The sequence below is a fragment of the Mchenga conophoros genome, linkage group LG13 (assembly GCF_057382185.1).
Source record: "Mchenga conophoros isolate Kocher_MC1m ecotype Shallow Benthic linkage group LG13, M_conophoros_male_GT1.1, whole genome shotgun sequence".
NCBI lineage: Eukaryota > Metazoa > Chordata > Actinopteri > Cichliformes > Cichlidae > Mchenga > Mchenga conophoros.
Genome location: NC_140538.1, coordinates 25,501,418 through 25,518,872, shown reverse-complemented (window position 1 = coordinate 25,518,872; position 17,455 = coordinate 25,501,418). Strand labels below are relative to the sequence as shown.

Below are 17,455 nucleotides of genomic sequence, written 5' to 3'. Positions count from 1 at the left end.
TCTTCATCAGCCGTAGGCAAACATGCACATGAAAAACGTGATGCAAAATGTGATGAACCTGAAGGAAGCACCCCACCCTCCTAGAGCCATTTAAATACACCGATCTAAATGGCACATTCAAACGTCTAATATATACTATAAATAAAAACATACAAGCTACTTTCTATGTAAAGTCTTAAAGAAACTATTGCTACCAATACAGGTATATATGTGATTTGCAGTACAAATACATGGTGCCAGGACCACTCTTTAGTAGAGGACAAAATATTAAGAACAGATCTTCAGCAACCTCGCCATCATAGCCAAGTATGATGTTGACAATAAATCAGATTCATTCAAAAACTTCACGCATGAAACTGAACTCCACTGATGGCTCATGAGCTAAGACTTTGCAAATCTGTTATTTTTTTCTGTAGGTGAAACACTCGTTGTATAACTTGAGTAAATAGGAATGGTGACAAACCCCCACTATCAGTGCTGCATCTTTAACACAATAAATCTCTGCCGTCCTAATCTGAATCAGTCACTTCAAATGCATCACACAAAATCTGCTCAGGTAATCGCTCTCCTCAGAGAGGTCGCAGTATCTGTTTGGAGGGTCCCTCCCCCTGCGCCAGCTCTCACAGTTCTTCGCTCTCCAGTGTGGCCTCCGGTGGGGAGCTGGCGAACAGGATGGGGCTGGTGTCCGACGTGGGGAACACTGACTTGATGTCGAGCCCCTGGCCTGTCAGAGCCGCGTATCGACTTCCTGTTCGTGGAGTTTTCTTCATGGGTGCGGGGATGCTCTGATGCCACTGTGCTAAAGGTGGTAGCTAGCATTACTACACAGAGTGACGTACCCAAAAATGCCGTGGATTTCTTAATAAAAGTGATAGCTACTCAGCTGTACAGAATATTTACCATATATATCAAGTCTGCAGGTGCATGAAATGACTCCAGCCTCGTTTTTTGCTGACACTGTGTACCAGCCTGCATCGTCTTTTGTTGTCGGCTGGATAAGGAGACACACATATCCTGTGGCGTCCTGGGTCATGCTGAGGTAGAGAGATGATAGAGAAATTTGATTCAATTTCAAAAGAGTTTAAAATTTGTTATATGGATTTTGGCTGTGTCTTTTTATTGGACATACAGACAGGAAATTAAGAGAGGAGGAGAAGAGGAAAGCGGGTATAACATTGGAATTAAAGTTGCCAAATTTAACCGCTCAGGCTTCTAAATTCATTTCTAATCAAGCCACGGCTCTGAAACCGTGTCTGAGGGAGTCAGAGTTCTTACTAACCTGATTCGGTCTTTAGTTCTGGGAATAGTCTCGTTGTCTTTTTTCCAGAAGATGACCGGAGGAGGCATACCCACAACGCGACATTCCAGCCTTACTGGAGCTCCCTCAGGAATCCCCATGTTCTGCAGCTTCTCCACAAACTGGGGTGGGTGCTTCCTTTCCTTTTCTAAAACGAATATGTATAATTGAAATGTCCACATTGGGATTGTCAAAAAGCAAAAGTCCCAATCGTATTTGGTCCTTACCCACAACCTGCAGCTCCAGACTGAAGGAGCTCTGCCCTGCTTTATTGCTTGCGATGCAGGTGTATGTGCCGGCGTCTTTCTGAGTGAGAGGGTCAATGACCAGGGAATGGACGCCGTTCTCTCTCACCAGCATCTTGTGGTAAAGGTCTGGATAAACGGGCCTCCCGTTGACCAGCCACATGAGCTCAGGGTTGGGTAGGCCGCTCACCTGGAGAACAGAAACGTGTTACAGTGTGGGGAGGCAATATTCTTCCTGGCTTCAGTGGCACACGGGGATCTCCTGCCTACCTTACAGTCTAGTCTGCACAGTCTTCCCTCATGAGCCATCATGTCCCCTGGAGCCTGGAGGAAGTGAGGTTGAAAAAAGCGCCCCTGACTTTGTTCACCTTCAACTTCCTGTATGCGGTTTCGCACCCTGAAAACGTGGAGGCGATCACAGCATGTTATAGGAAACACACACATGAATCCACTTGGTTTTGTAAATGGCCACTAAGAATAGATCCCAGAATATCAATAACACTATGTTTACTTTTATAGGAATATTTCTGAAAGGTTTATATGTTCCTTTCAAATGCTAAACAGAATGACTTCGATCTACAGTTATAAAGCGCTACCAAACCAATATTACTATCAGAGAGGATAGTCTATATTTGCCTGTTCACCCTGCACACTCACCTCTGAGCATGAATGGGTGTCATTCGGTTTCGGGGAGGTCCCGTTTGGACTATTAAATGACCTGAGCAGCTGATTCGCCCCTGGTGATCAGTGAAATATCACATCACAGCTCAGCTCGAGCAGCTAGAACAAGGTGCTGATAACATGAAGAGGATATAAGTCAGAAGTTTCACCTGTGGATTGGCTACCATGATGGTGTAGTTTCCATCATCGTCACTGGTCGTGGATTCTATGTGTAAAGCACAGGTCCCGTCCCCCTCTCTTATCTTCTTGCAATGGACATTCTTCTTCAGGATCTGCTTGCCATCCTTAAACCAGTAAACCTGATGAGAGCCACAGGTGTGAATGACAAAATCTGAGGTCGAAGTCAGAGATGCTTTTGCATAGCCTAGCTGTTGACCTCTCACCTTTGGTGCCGGGATTCCCACTACTTTACATGAGAAAGTTACAGGCACTCCCTCCATAGCCCTGAAGTTCTTTAGTTTCTTATCAAATATGGGTGCAATGCATTTTCCCGTGGGAACGTCATCGTGCTGCACCTCGTCGTCTGACTCCTCCACCGGCGTCCTCTCCAGGCGGAACTCGATCTCGCTCATTAACCTTTGCTCAAAACTGGACACTTTATACTCCTAGTGGAGGAGAAGCACGACATAAATATAGTTACAACAGTCATACTGCTGCATGGACCGTGTCCCCTGTTTGCTCACACAGACTGGCCTGACAATAAATGGCTACAGTAACATGCACACCTGATACACAGAAACCACAACTCAGGGAGATAAGAGAGGTTTGCAGTAATCGGCAACATGAGACAACGTGCATCTCAAAACTCAAACCTCATAATAAAAAAAGATGCAGACTTTAAACCAGTTGTTGAAAGACCACACAGCAGCATCTGGGAGCACCAGGTTAAAAAAAACAAAAAAAACAACAACACCTAAGCTAAATAAAAAGGCTTATCTAACCTAATCACAAAAACTGAGGGTAAAACAGAGAACAGAGGAAGATGAGGTGTGTGAAATTTCATGGTAATATGTATGTTTTTAAAAGTAGAAGTGTTACTGAGGAAACACTGAGAGGAAGGAATTTTTTTACTCATGAAGAAAAGGCTGCAAAATATAGTTTTCCAAAATAGGAAAACAATATTTTGAATCTTTTTTGAATTTGAACCCCTTTAATTGGATTATTATTATTATTCTCATCACCATCATTCGTGCAGGTTGTGCGCTGTATTAGTTAATATAAGCGTGAATGCTGGATTAGAGATATTAAGGAAACTAGATAAGTAGATGACCAGGGGTGCACATAAGTGGGCCGCAGGTGCGCATGCGCTGTCAAAATAAAAGATTCGCACCAGATAAGAAGTTGCAACGCGCGTTTGCATACATATAAAAAGCACTGTTTTTGTCCGCTAGAGTGGGATTTTCACGGCATATTCTGCATCAAATCTCTGTGCGTTCATCATTTGTTTGAAGCCAGCTCACCTCCTGCAACCACTTGTCCGAGAATACGTGCTTCTTTTGTGGTTCGGACTCCTTCTGACATTTCTTTGGAGGTGGAGGAAAACCAAAAAAATTGCTTGAAGGAGCTTGCTTCTTTGACATCTTTAAGAGTTCTAAACAAATGTCTGTCCTCCTTCAGAAAATCTTATGTACGCAAACGCGCGTTGCAACTTCTTATCTGGAGCGCGTCTTTTATTTTGACATCTGCGGACCACTTATGTGCACTCCTGTAGATGACAGTATCCTAAGTTGTGTCTGAAACAGAAGTATAACCCATACAGCCTCGAGCAAAGCAGTGCTTGGGTCGGGTCCGTGTACCTCATCATAGTTAATGACAATAGCGGCAGTGTTTGGTCCAAGGGGCCTGCTCGCTGTTTTCCCCTCATTACTCAGCTTCTATGAAAGGACAGGGATGGATGAAGAACACCAAAGACACACAAACCCTACATACAAACACAGAGTGATGGAATAACGCACAAGCTGTTATTATTAGCATGCAGAGGTTGTTAGGCTACACTGACACCAGAAGATGAATGAATGACAGTTAATGACTGGGGGAGGCACTGCTCTGTATTCATCATTTCCAAAAACACTGGAATGCTGTGCAATAAAAACACAATGTAATCCTTCAAAAATCATGTAAACCCTTTATTTCATTTAAAAAGGGACGATGTATAACAGTATTTGAAAGTTTAAACATTTGATGTGTCGTCTTAAATAAAGGGTTTAATGATCAGCGGATTAGCTACATTTGCATTTTACGCTGCATCACAATTGTTGTTTTTTTGGAAATGAGGTTTCGTATAAATGTCTCCATCAACAAGATGTGAGAATGCAGCACAGTCACTGGTTAATACTCGATAAAATATGATCTTTAAAAGTATTAAAAACTCTATTGCAATTATTGATCACATACTAATATTTTAAACCGATGAGCGGGTGATCCAGTGGAGGCGAGAGAAACCACCGGATTCACCTGTTGGGCTAAGAAAAATCTTTTTGCTGATGCGCCGTTCTATTTTCTTCACCACTTCATCAGTACAAAATAGGCAGGCAAGCCACAGAGACCACCTAGTACCTGCTGATGTACAAAATGCGGAGTGTCGTCTTTAACTCGAAGCTTCTTCTCGATGTCGAGGAGGATAATTTCTCTGCTCTCGCGGATGGCTTCAGCTGACGGAGGGCGGATCTTCAGTGTCTTCTTTTGAAGCCTGAGTAAACAGAGGGCAAAAAACAGAACACATGGCAGAACGTGTGACAGTCACATTTGCATTAGCAGTCGTTTGTCAGACACGGCATACCCTAACGGAGCTCCCTTGGGCAGGCCCATTGAGTTGGTGGGCTGGCTCGGGGTCAGGGATGGCAGGACGGAGCTGAGGAAGGCGACGGGGTTTTGGATGGGACTCGGGGTGGAGCTGCTTGAGGTGGGAGAAGAAGCCTGAGGGGGTGACTGGGCTCTTAGGACGAACAAGCTATGCACTGACCCCGGTGTAGGCGAGGATACGAGAGACGATGGGCTGGTGGGAGACTTGAGCACCCTTGTGGGGAAAATCCTGGGTGGTGGGGAGAGGGGTGGGAGGAGAGTAGGGGAGCTAGCCGTGGAGGAGTTGAGCTCAGCAGCCAGCTCGTGTAATAGTGGTACTGGTGACTCTGTTGGGGAAGGACTCCTGACCGGTGAGAGGGTCTGAGCGGTTACAAACTCTTTAGGTCGGATGTAGTTGAAGGAGTGTGAGGTAGGTGTGAGATTCATGAGGGAGGCGTGGGTGCTTCTTAGAAGAGGAGCCGGGGACGTGATCTGCTGCAAGGCCGGGGTCGAATCTGTAGAAACCGTGTTGAGCTTTGGTGCAGGCGGAGAGCAAAACTGGGCTGTGGGTGCAGTTTTGGCAAAAGATGCAGGGGACAGGTTAATATGGGAGGCATGGATGGTGTTCATCTGGGTTACAGGTGCTGTACTGAGAGAAGGGGCGGAGTTTAGCTGTGGGGCAGGTGGAGGGGAGGTCACCAGTGAGGATTTCATATGCTGTGGAAGTGAAGGAGGAGAGCTCAAAAGGGAAGCTTGGGAAGTGTTAAGAAAAGGTGAAAAGGTGGTGTTGAGTGCTGCAGCAGACGTTGATCCTGGCGCATGTGGGGTGGTGGTCACTGGAGGTGCGGAGTGGGGGGTTTGCTGAAGGGCTGATGTAGTATGTAAAGGTGGCACATGCGGTATTCTTGGAGACCACAGTGGAGCTTCAGGGGAGGTCTGGACTCCGGGCTGGATTTGGGTCTGGTACGGTGGGTGAGACTGAGGCTGGATGGGGGTTTGCGTTTCTGGTTCAGTCTCCTGCTGCTGCTCCATGAGGACCTGGTTGTGCAGGATCTGGAGCTGAGCTGGGTCCCTGTTGATCAAACAGACACAAAATCAAAGAACCAAAACTATACATGGTGAAGACGAGAGAGGCTCAGTGCATCCAGCATCCAGCAGAATACTCTGCCCTTTTATGGACTACCAACAAGCAGCCCATAAACAACACAGACCGAGCTTTAGATACACTGAGCTTTCAGTGAAAACAAAATGTTTGCCTCTTTTGTAACCATGAAATGACTGCAAATTGGCTCACAATAAATTATTTGTCATGTTTATCTGTGTTTTAGCCTGTGAAGAAAAAGAAAAGCTAAATCATAGAACAGGATGTGATTTACAGCATTATTAGAAGTAACCGATCAACATAAATGCACAGAAGCAAACTTACAAATAGAAAACGCCATCCTTTGTCTTAGAAAGTCTGAAGGTCCACATTTGAAGTCCGAATGCATTCATTTATGAACTGAAAGGATTAGAGCTGCTATCTGAGCGAGTGGAGGAGGAACCACCCACCTCTTCATTTCATAATACAGCCCATCAAACACACTTCAACACAGACTTCAAAGTTTGACCGAATTTGGGTAAATAATGAACAAAATCTCCATCTGAGCGCATGTTTTTTTTCATCATGTTGTACTGTTGCCAACAACGCACTTTTTCAAAATTCAGCAACGTGTTGTTGCTTTCTTTTTGCTCTACTCACAGTTTAGGCTTAGCCAGCACTGGTGGTGGTCCTTTGCTGAGTGATGCCTCAGTGATGTCTTCATCAAAGGGACTAGATGTGTCACTTTGTTCACCCTCGTCATCCTCAGGCAGTTTGAAGTGCACACGTCGGCCTGCTCTGGAGTTGGTTCGTGAGTCTTTGTGGTTTGTAAGGTTGCCTGTCTTTAGGCAGGAGTTGGGTGGAGGATCAGGTAAGGGAACCACAACAGGGCTCCCGTTCTGATGGGCTGGGGTCCCCTTAACTTTGGAACTGATGTCAGGAGATGTCGCTGAAGATCTGGACAACTCCTGCTGTGCTGAAGTCTCAGCTGCAGATGGAGAAGTAAAGGATTTCGGATATGAGAAAATTTTTCTGGCACCATGTGCTCCACTGGATCCTAGAAGGTCCTTGTGTGAGAGAGGATCTAAATTTGGGGTGCTGGTGCTGTGAGAGTTCAAGCAGGAGCTGCTGCTCAGGCTGGAGGGCTCCAGATTGAGCAGGCTGGTGCGGAGGGGGTCGGGACGCAACATGCTAGAGTTGTGAGGGTCTAGACGAAGGCTGCTAGTGTTTAAGGGGTCCAGGCGTAAGGTGCTAGAGACGAGTGGGTCAAGACGAATGGTGCTGGAGTGCGGCTTAATGCTGCTGGTTATAACAACCTCTGGTTGAGGTTTTACAGCAGGAGCTGATGGGGAAAGTTCTTGAACTTGACTTGGCTCCACTATTAAACTGCTTGAAGACCTCACATGGTTGCTGTTGCTGCCATTGCCTGAGGAGAACCAGCAACACACATACAGAAATTTCAATAAGGATAGAAATGTGAAAGCTGTTGACTTTTAAAGCCAAAGAGAGGTGTTACCTTTGACCCTGAGTGCAGCACTGCTAGATACGGTTCCATACTTGTTGTTTGCTGTACATGTGAACACCCCCGAATCTTCAGGAAAGACCTCAGCAATGACCAAAGTGCATATTTCCTCTAGAGGTAAAGAGAAAAAACGTGGCATGCAATCAAGTCGGATATTCTATAGCTGCACCCCAGCGATTTCTCAAAGTGTTTAAGTGCAGAAAAGAAAGATACATGACTCTTGTTTCAGCAGTGAGAATCTACGTGCAGCTAAGGCTGTTTGAAGTGATCTGCAACGGTGATTTGACACAGGATGGGAGGCTACCTTATATGGTCCAGATTCAAGGAAAAGCAGCCCTGGCTTATGTAGAGGGGAAGAGCAGGAGCTTGAGCCAAGGACTATAAACACTTCAACAGAGGAATATGTACACACTGCAGCATCGTATACAGGCAGGCAGCTGCTATGGTGCAGTCAACACTTGTATTTTTGACAGACTGAATGAAATATGTACCTGAATCAGCTGGAGATCTGGGCTCTGAAATAGAAGCAAGTATCAAAATCATTATGAAACCAGGGGGGAGAAGCTCATGTTATTGTTAATGAATTTTTTGGAGACTCATTATTAGCAATCATTTCCAAAATATTTAAATACTCATGATGGTGAATTCCACATGCAGAGATGTATACACGTATACACAATCTGAGATTTAAAATCTGTTAATGCAATATAAAGATTTAGGACCTGGAGCTTATGAAATTAACCCTTGGACAATTTTTTAATACAGTACTGTGCAAATGTCTTGACTCACCCCTCATTTCTTTATATTTTGTTTCTAAAGAGGCAGACATTCTTGTAATATTCTTGTAAGTAATCTTAAGCAATACTTCTCCAGGCTTTCTGAAGGTATTTCAATTTTTTCTTTGGACATTGGCTACGTATTCATTCATTTTCAGTTCAGTCCTTGTAGAAGAAGTCAAAACAGTTTTTTAGGTTTGTAAAGTCGTTTAACGCTGACCTATGAATCATTCAAGCATAAAAAGGTAGCTAACTCGAGGGATGAACCAGTTTTGTGTCCACATGTAACTTTGCAAGTAATCAATTTTAAAACCAACAAAGTGATTTCCAAAAAGCTAGAAGTCGAAAACTTGAAATGACTTGGCATTGTATGCATTACGTTCTTGAAAATTTGAGGAACCTAGACATGTAGAGGATAAAAGAATTGAAAAAAAAACCCCCAACTATGTAAAGCTCCTGAATGGGATGGGAAAGTCAGAAAGTCCTGACATAAGACCTGAGAAATACATTTGGCTCTTGATCCATCTATTATCAAGAATCCATTTTCAAGGAAGGGAAACAGGCTGAGGTATGCCAGATTACACAAGAACTGGTGTGAAAATTTGTGACAACGGGTATTATGGAGTGATGGATTCAAATTTGAAAGTCAAATCTTTGCCAAATTATGTGGAGGACATCTTGAAGTACAAGAGTGATTGTCTACAGCCATCTGTAAAACACGACCAACGCTCTGTCATAGTTTGCAGCTGTATCTCAGTCAGTGGTGTTGGAGAGCCTGTCAAAACTGATGAAACTACAAATGCTAAAAAGCACCGACAGAGCCTGATGCACCCTGCAATCTTCTGGAAATCCTCTGATGGGCTTCATTTTTCAGCATGACAAAAATCCTAAACACACTGCCAATGTAGTAAAAACACACCTGGCTAGAAAAATCAGTCATGGATCGGCCTCCCCAGAGCCTCAAAATCAATATTGTGGGATCATCTTGACACAGAGCAGAACAAAAAGTGACCCCTCTGTTTTTCTTTACATAGTTTGTTTCCATATATATTTGCATGTTTCAGTAAATTACTGTATCTATTTCCCATTTTCCCAGAAAAATCTAAAGAAATATGGAGAAACTTGAGATTTTTGCAAAGAACTTACTTTTCTGCAGGATCCTGAAATCAGGCGAGTCCTCCATGATTTTTCCTTCTCTGTACCAGTCCACTCGAGGTGACGGCACCCCTTTCACACGACACTCTAGCACCACCAGCTGGCCTTCTGATGCAATGAGGTCCTGTAGGCTCTGATGGAACAAAACCAGCTTCAAGTTAAATCCCTTAACAAGCAGTATTGTACAGAGCAGCCTCGTTCTGAGAGAAAAGTTACCTTCGTGAAGACAGGGGCAGCCATAATGGGTTGCCCGTTTAATCCTTGTGGAGAGCTGTGGTTGGGAGTTGGACTCTGAAGATGGAAAAAAAGTCCAAAAAAAAGGGGGGGATGGATCAAATTATATAAACTTAAACTAAAATAAAGAATATGTAGTGAAAGGAAAACCTTTGAGGTATTCTACCTCAGCCTGGGGTGTTTGTGCTGGAGGTGACAGGACAGGCACTACAGAGTTTAAAGGCTGTGACGTAGCTGTTGTTGAAGCCGTGTGTTGCAGCTGTGGAGTAGATATGACTGGGACAGATGCTGACGCCCCTTGGGCTTCTCTAAGTTCTGAATCACCTGTTGAAACAGGAAACACCTGCACAGACAGCACAGATGTTTCCTCCTGAGCAGGATGTGCTGCTGATGCCACAGATTCTTCTGATAACTCTGAGACTGGAAGTATAGCAGCAGATGTCCGGATTGGTAGAAGAGGTTCAGATGCTGTTTGAGCAGCCACTGGAGGCGAGAGCTGCTCCTCTGGTTGTTCCTCGGGGGCCGCTGCAGTCTGGGATGACACGCTCTCCTCCTCCTCTGGAGGGAAGGTTTCATTTACAGATGACGGTAAAGATGGGGATGACTTTGGTTGGTTTCTCTGCAGCCTTTAAAAATCACAAAAGAAAGAAGTGTTTGTTTCGTTTAGTGTTGATAACTCTTGTTGGTGGGTGACGATAACGACAACGGGGCAGGAACTCACTGGGCTACATGTTCAAAGTGCGGTTCCACATCAGAATCGGAAGATGAGGCACCTGTGACATTGAACAGGAAGGTGTGTATCAATAAAGAAGTTGAAGTGCGGTATATTAAGGTGTCAAAAAGGAGGAAAGAAGCGATCACCTTCTACGTAGATCTCAGCTGACGTGGAGTCGGTACCGTAGCAGTTAGACGCAAAGCACGAGTAGCGCCCGGTATCCTCCTCGAATGCCTCTGCAATAATCAGAGAGTGCTGCTCACCACTGGTGATGATTTGAATGTCAGGGCTGTTCTCCAGCTCCTTTCCCTCACAGAACCACCTATCGAAGACAAACAAGGTAAACTGATCAGCGGTGAGTTTCTTCCATCTCCGTGACAGTTTTCTTTTGTTTCTTTTTTGCCAACAAAGCCAATCATTACAGGACAATCCCAGCGAGCTTTAAATTTGGTGCGTTTCTCTGTTTATTCAGATTTTTCTTTAACTTGATTTTTTTTCTAGTAGAAGTAAAAACATCTGTTTCCATTATAGTCATGTTCATTTTTGTTTTAAACGCAGTTTAGTTTGATTTCTTTTTTATTAACCTGCTGACACTGTTTCTACCAGCCTGGCCTCTTTCCCACTTCCCTAGTTGTGTTTCTGGCTCGGTAGCATTCAGCAGAGTTGCGCAGGCCTGGAGGGAAATGTTTTGACGAGCATGCCCAATCCTTTTCCCTGTAAGAGAAGAAGCAGCAGCTTGCCGTGCCACTTCAAACGCTGTTTCTATTCACTGCTGATGTTGTCATGACAAGGAGCACAAAACAGTTAGCATCATTTACTTTAACATCAACGAGTTAAAATAATGAAACGCAACCAAATATGATTTTTTTTTTAAATTTGTTTATGACTTGATGAGAGAGGTGTTTAGATGCAAGGGAGCTTACAGCAGGTCTGAGTCCTAAAGCCAATCATCAGTACTGCAGTTTAAAATGTTATGTTATTAATAGCAAAAAAATGTATTTTAACAAATGTAAAACTTAAAAAAATGGCAGAAAACCCTTCCAGCACAACTAGTACTGCACAGCCTTCTTAGAGCACAAGTAGACAGGAGCTGTACTTGGCAACAGTCTATTTTTTTGTCATTGTAAAACTATAATAACTTCTTCCTCTAACTTCTTCCCCTGCTGGCCAGCAACATATGCAGCAGCCTCTGTGTCAGCGTACATCTATTTTGAGGAGATGAGGCACTGATGCTTTATAAAATCGAGCCAATAAACAAAGAGGAATGGGGAGCTGATGTGTTGCTCTCTGGAAACGCGTCACCACATAGTCCTAATTCATATCATAGCGATTACGCTGAGATTATGGATCATCTGCTTCGCTTTTTCTGTTCAGTATGCAGGCTCTGATGTCCCCCGCCGCTGTAGCTGAAGATTTCCAGAGGGCGAAAACACAAACCAGCGCTAAAGGGATGTTCCTGATTCTCGAATGCAGGACGGGCTGGAATGTGTACTGCCTGTGTCCTGTCTGAGCAGAGCTTTGTCACTCTCAGTGAGTAAGAGTCTAAATTGAAAGCATGAGTGGCAGAGGAGGTGGCTTGTCTGTGGGCCAAAGACCCTTGCTTTCTGCACCTGTCTGGGATATTTTCCCTCTGAAGATCAGAACGAGAGAGGAGATTCCCTCATGAACCCCGGGGTCTCTGACTGGCTGACGTAACCACATACGCACAAAGCTAAACATAGACTCAGGATGCACACAATGCTACAACCTGACATATCAGAGAGAGCACACCACTGAAAACAGATGGAAAATATAAGCCTCACAACTCCATTTTGACTCATTTAATTCAGACACGGTAACAGCTACGTCAGACAAAAACACACTTAATTAAATGAGCTCTGTGTTAACACAGAAAGTAGACTTGTAAGTAGAAACTGTTAAAACACACCTCAGATCTTCAGAAATGTACATCTGTGAGACACTGGGGCACACACAACAAAACATATAAAATTATCCACTCGGGAGAAACTGTAAATCATCTTACCAAAGTCTTCACACTTCTGTCAAGAGCTCAGTTCCATTATCAGACACGACTGCAGCTCACATTTCCAGCCCAGTCTAAAAATGGCTGAGAGCTACATTCTCCCTGGACAAGTATAAGGTAGTGGCTCAACAATGTGCAGCGGGGCTAACAAGCCCATGCCCCCTATAGTCAGACACCTCAGCGGGTTAAAGCTGCTCACATACGATTCACATAAAACAGATCAAACAAAACAGCCATGAAAACACCATGTGGCAATTATTATTATGACGCCTCTTTAAAAATGTCTAAACTTTTGTTACAGGAGGCCTTTAACTGAATGTGGTAAAAGGTGTAAATTGTTCTTAAATTCTAGCCTTTTTATTTTCAGTGTAGTTTTTAATGATTTATAATTTGTATGACTGCTCATCTTAAAAGGAGAATGCCTCGTGCGGTTATCATTTACTCCCCCGACGACACATAAATCGACACAAACGCTCACTCGTATGGTTCAGAATCAGCTGTCGGCCGTCATCACATGTCACTTCTGTCTGCATCTCCGAATAAACCTCTGCGCCATTCATCCAGAGTTACAACCTAAATGACTTTGTAATTTAGAGATGGGCTCTGACGACAGGTAACCAAAATATGTCTTTTAAAATAAATATATAAATCACATCAGAAAAGACCGTTTTCATCTTTTGCATTTGATCAGCAAAGAATACAGAGTTATACATGCTGATCAGGACATTTCATTGTTACATACATAGGTGCCAATACATGTATGAAATGTTAATATTATCAGGTGCTGGACTCTAGTATGCATATGTATAACTGTGTGCAGTGTTTAAAAAGCATGGGCATACCATTAATTCATTATTTTATCTACCAAATAAAATATATATATTTAAAAAATAACATATTAAAGTGTATTTCCTTCACCATGATGACCCCTTGTGGAGAAGGAACAGCCGAAAGTAGCTTTTCTCCATATAAATGAAGGCTAGCTGAAGAGGATTAGGCCCGCAGAACCCCCCCCCCCCCCCCAAACTTTTACCTTTGTAATAAATGTCTGTTGCAATACTTAAACATGGTTACATTTTTAAAAATCATTATATTGTGCAGTAAAAGCTTAAGATATATTTTTATGTACCAAATGCAAAATCACTAACCTAATGCTGCAAAATAAATGTAGTGGAGTAGAAAGTTTGATATTTGCTGCTGAACAGTAGTGAAGAAGAAGAAGTACAAAGTAACATTGTATCACTTGTGTTCTCATGCTATGTACTCACTACTCAAACAAAATCTTTCAGCTGAATTAGACCCTTGTGTGTGCTGCTAAAAGTCCACTGGGATGCTTCTGTTGAGGAAAACCAACAGCACATTGAGCTTTTACAAACACTGCATTTGAAAAAAATGTGTAGAGTCTGAAACAGATATTGTGTCCTGCAAAACAAAGAATAACTTAATGATGACTTATGATCTTACCGGACTTCAGGCAGAGGGAGTCCTCTAACAATGCAGTCCAACCGGACCTTGGTGCCCTCAGAAACCTCCCTGCTTTTCAGTTTCTGGATGAAGCGAGGCGGTTCACACACAGGCTCTGCTGGATATGGAGTTTCTGTTAAGGCAAAGCTTTGAGGCTCTTCCTCCGCCTCCTGGAGCACAGAGTCACACTGGTGCTCCTCAGTAATCGAGCAGTCCTGAAACTCCACATGTCCTGTCTCAGAACCCAGCTGGGCAACTGGTTGGTGTGTAACGGGAGGGCTGGGTGTCTCCTTCTCCACCTCCATGGACATGACTGCGCGCTCCCGGTTGTCAGCGACGAGGGGATAAGTTGTCCCATCGTTCTGGCTCTTGTTTGGGATCCTGCTCCTGTGGGCTTTGCAGGCTCTCGGGCGTATCCGTTTGGAGCTGTTGGCCTTGAACAGAGAGGACAGCTCCTCAATGAAGTCAGCTGCCTTATTGAGGAACTCCTTCTTGGACTGGGTCTCCACACCGTAAGGGGCATTTCTTGCTGACCTGTTATAGTCTTGGAATCCTTCACCAAAGTCCCTGCTGCTCCTGATCACATTGTCCTGCCGTGTGGATGCTTTGTGCATCTTTCTGTCAGATGTGAAATTTTCCGGCTGAGTGAGGGGCACAGTTGAGGGGGAAGCAGAAGGAGCATTAGAGGGGTTAGAGATGGGAACAGAACTGGGTGTGGATGAAGAAACTGAGGGTGAGGAGATTCTGGACGGGGTAGATGGCGTGACAGAGGCTTTGACCTCTGCCCTCTCCTCACGAGGCTCGTGTCCGATGGCCTGGCGGGCCAGGTTCACGCTCTTATCCAGTTCCTCCTGGCTGAGGAAGGCTGAAAGGTCTAGAAACTGGGGGTCACTGTGGCCAATAGTGTCCTCCGCCTTGCCTTTGAGTGACCCGTAGATCTGAATGCGAGAGGACGAAGCGTCTGAGCGGCTCATCTCGCTGTGGCGCTGCTGGGCTGTGGCTTCTGCCAGGTAACTCTCCCTTAAGAGCTGAGACAGCGACGGTGGCTGGTCAATGCTGTTCTCTTGCATGTTGCTAAAATAAACACAAGATTTAATTTAAAAAGTATGAAAGTAAAAACATTCATGTAGGCTTTCGGGCTTAATGTGATCCTCTGCAGGTTTATAGAATAATTTCCTGCCCCCTCCTCTTAAATAAGTCATTAACAAACGTGAAAGAAACAAGACACCCTGCACACTTGTGTGTAGCTGATCCACATGAATGTAAATCAGTGAATGTCAGCAGAGTGAAATGTCACAAACAAATACATTTTGACGTGATCAGCTTCTATCCTAATGCAGTCAGTGGTGTGATTACGCATCCTGTGTGATCTGAGATTGAAAATATTTAAACAGCTGTGGATGGAAATCTAACTCCTGAGGACAAACTAATGCAAAACATCAATTTGCTGACTTCAAGCATTTAGAAAAGTTGCTGCTTGACAATCAGCACTCAGTTGTCAGAATAACTCCTTATGTACAAACAAATCCAGTCCTGATTAAAATCTGCGACAAACATATATTATAGTGGCTCATTTCCTCCATATTTTAATTCTTGGACACTAATGGAGTAGCTTGGGATTTTTCACATGTCATTGATCTTATAAGGCGCCTCGGTATAGCGCCTCAATTCACCTTCTGTTTGAAACAAGGCATTTTCACTCCCGTCCTTCTTTATTTAATCCAACTTTCTGATTCGCTGCCCCTCATCACCCTCTGTTTTTCTACAAGTGACTCAGTATGACGTCAGAGAGGAGTATATTCTTATGGTTATCTCAGGCACTCTGGCCACTATCTGAAACTGAATGCTTTTAAAGCAATTGGAAGCTTGAGTGTTTGGACTCATGATGATTACTTATTTCAGTAACTTTGGCCATGTTTAATAAACAGTATATATGACATGTATATCCTTGATTTACAGTTTTATTTTATTCTATTCTATCTCAATCAAAAGATGCCAAAACATGAAAATTAACTGTTTCTCTTTTGACTTTTGTTAGATAGTGATAGCTATTGAATTTTCTATTTCCACTAATTAATGACACTGAGTTAACAGTTTATCAAGAAACTAACTGGATTCCCAGCGAGTAAACAGTAAATCTGAGAAATCATTCATGGTTCTTTAGGTCTCTGACAGGTTTATCAGATCTTTATGTTCAGAAGCTGATGTCTTGTTTCAATGCTTTTTGTCTGCGTCGTGTGTTAAGGAGTCAGTAAAAACTATACAGTGATAATTATCTGAGCTTTAACTCTCGCTACTGCAGTTTTGTTTGAACAATGCCTTGTGAAATATTTGGCACGCAGTCAGAACATGAATGCAGAGCCCGGGGTTAAAAGCAGAGATATGTAATAAAAATAGCTTTTTATTTTAGCCTAAATTCAGCCTCGACAGGGTATCAGGTTCATGTGCTGTCACCAGATCTGAGAGACACAGGCAGGCTTTTTTACCCCCCTGACCACCTCAGATCAACATTTTTATGAGGTTTAGATTTTGCAGCGCTTTCTGACACCATGCATGAGCAAGTTATTGAATGCAGACATGAGATAGGGTACACATATGCCACTGACACTCAAATCAGTGCAATTAGGAGAGACAGCGATGCCCTTCCAACAGACCTGAAGCTGCAGCTGTTGTGTACATTTATCCTTTGCAAACAGGCTCCAAGCCTACCAAGTCATATCTAATAATAGCGAGGGGTCAGTTTACTGAAGGGAAATCAACAAAAAGAAAAAAAGAAAAGAAAAGCAGCAGCAATGCACCTGTGGGCTCTTGCTATCATAAGTTTGATCATTAATCAAGTTACACAAACACTACTATAATTATCATAAGTGTGGCACTGCTGAGTGAGATGACACACATGAACAGACCCCTTGACTAAACACAACAGTCCACACAGGTTAAGCTCATTGAATTAAACAGGAACGTATGGTCCAAACAGAAACAGATTAAAGCTTGTCTGAGGCTCAGTGTCAGTGTTTCTGAGGCTATACACAGCATCTGAGGCTGATGCCAACAGACGTCAACGAGATGCATGAACAATTAAATTAGGGGCCGGTGTGTTTTTACCTTCAGAATAAACCCAGCTGGCCCCTGTGGAAGGACTAGTAAATCCTCAGAGTGCACCTGTGCTGAAAGGGGGCCGATTCCAGTCTTCAGGCTCCTGCCACCCAGGAAAATCTCAGACACCGGCAGCTGCTCGGCCTTCCCTCTTTTCTTGCTGAGAATTAACCTTGAAGTTTACAGGAAAATGTGGAGCCGGGCAGCTACGGTAACCTGTCACCAGTAAAAGTAGCAACATTTGTCAGTGCAATAGTGGCAGGTTATTTTGGGGGAGGCCTTGCCCATGTGGCTGGGTGGTGTCCCTCCTTATTGGTCATGGGGAGCTGTGCTGTAGGGATTCCTCCTCCTGTGGTTCATCGCAGACCTCCGTACTGCAGAATTA

The 17,455-nt window shown here is 43.8% G+C and overlaps 1 protein-coding gene across 2 annotated transcripts; it reads right to left on the bottom strand.

Annotated features, from left to right (window-relative positions):
• Positions 1–400: 400 nt before the first annotated feature.
• mypn (myopalladin) lies at positions 401–17,305 on the bottom strand. Of its 2 annotated transcripts, XM_085297448.1 has the most exons (21): positions 17,080–17,305; positions 13,975–15,048; positions 10,634–10,809; positions 10,494–10,545; positions 9,939–10,398; positions 9,755–9,829; positions 9,530–9,671; positions 8,099–8,122; positions 7,602–7,718; positions 6,746–7,511; positions 5,003–6,076; positions 4,780–4,912; positions 4,020–4,097; positions 2,607–2,828; positions 2,373–2,522; positions 2,200–2,279; positions 1,813–1,939; positions 1,525–1,732; positions 1,280–1,445; positions 901–1,034; positions 401–799 (listed from the first exon to the last, which is right to left on the bottom strand). In XM_085297448.1, the coding sequence occupies exons 2-21, from the start codon at positions 15,042–15,044 to the stop codon at positions 621–623; spliced, it is 5,433 nt and encodes a 1,810-aa protein (XP_085153574.1). In that variant the 5' UTR covers positions 15,045–15,048; positions 17,080–17,305; the 3' UTR covers positions 401–620. The 2 variants fall into 2 exon arrangements, with proteins under 2 accessions (XP_085153574.1, XP_085153575.1); XM_085297449.1 differs by lacking the exon at positions 4,020–4,097.
• Positions 17,306–17,455: the final 150 nt, after the last annotated feature.

Excerpts from the sequence above, each read along its gene's own strand:
- mypn (XM_085297448.1), bottom strand. The coding sequence starts at position 15,044 with ATGCAAGAGAACAGCATTGACCAGCCACCGTCGCTGTCTCAGCTCTTA. Across the intron at positions 10,546-10,633 it reads AGCTGAGATCTACGTAGAAG|GTGCCTCATCTTCCGATTCT; the intron begins GTGATCGCTTCT and ends TCAATGTCACAG. Across the intron at positions 9,672-9,754 it reads CTGCCCCTGTCTTCACGAAG|AGCCTACAGGACCTCATTGC; the intron begins GTAACTTTTCTC and ends TTGTTCCATCAG.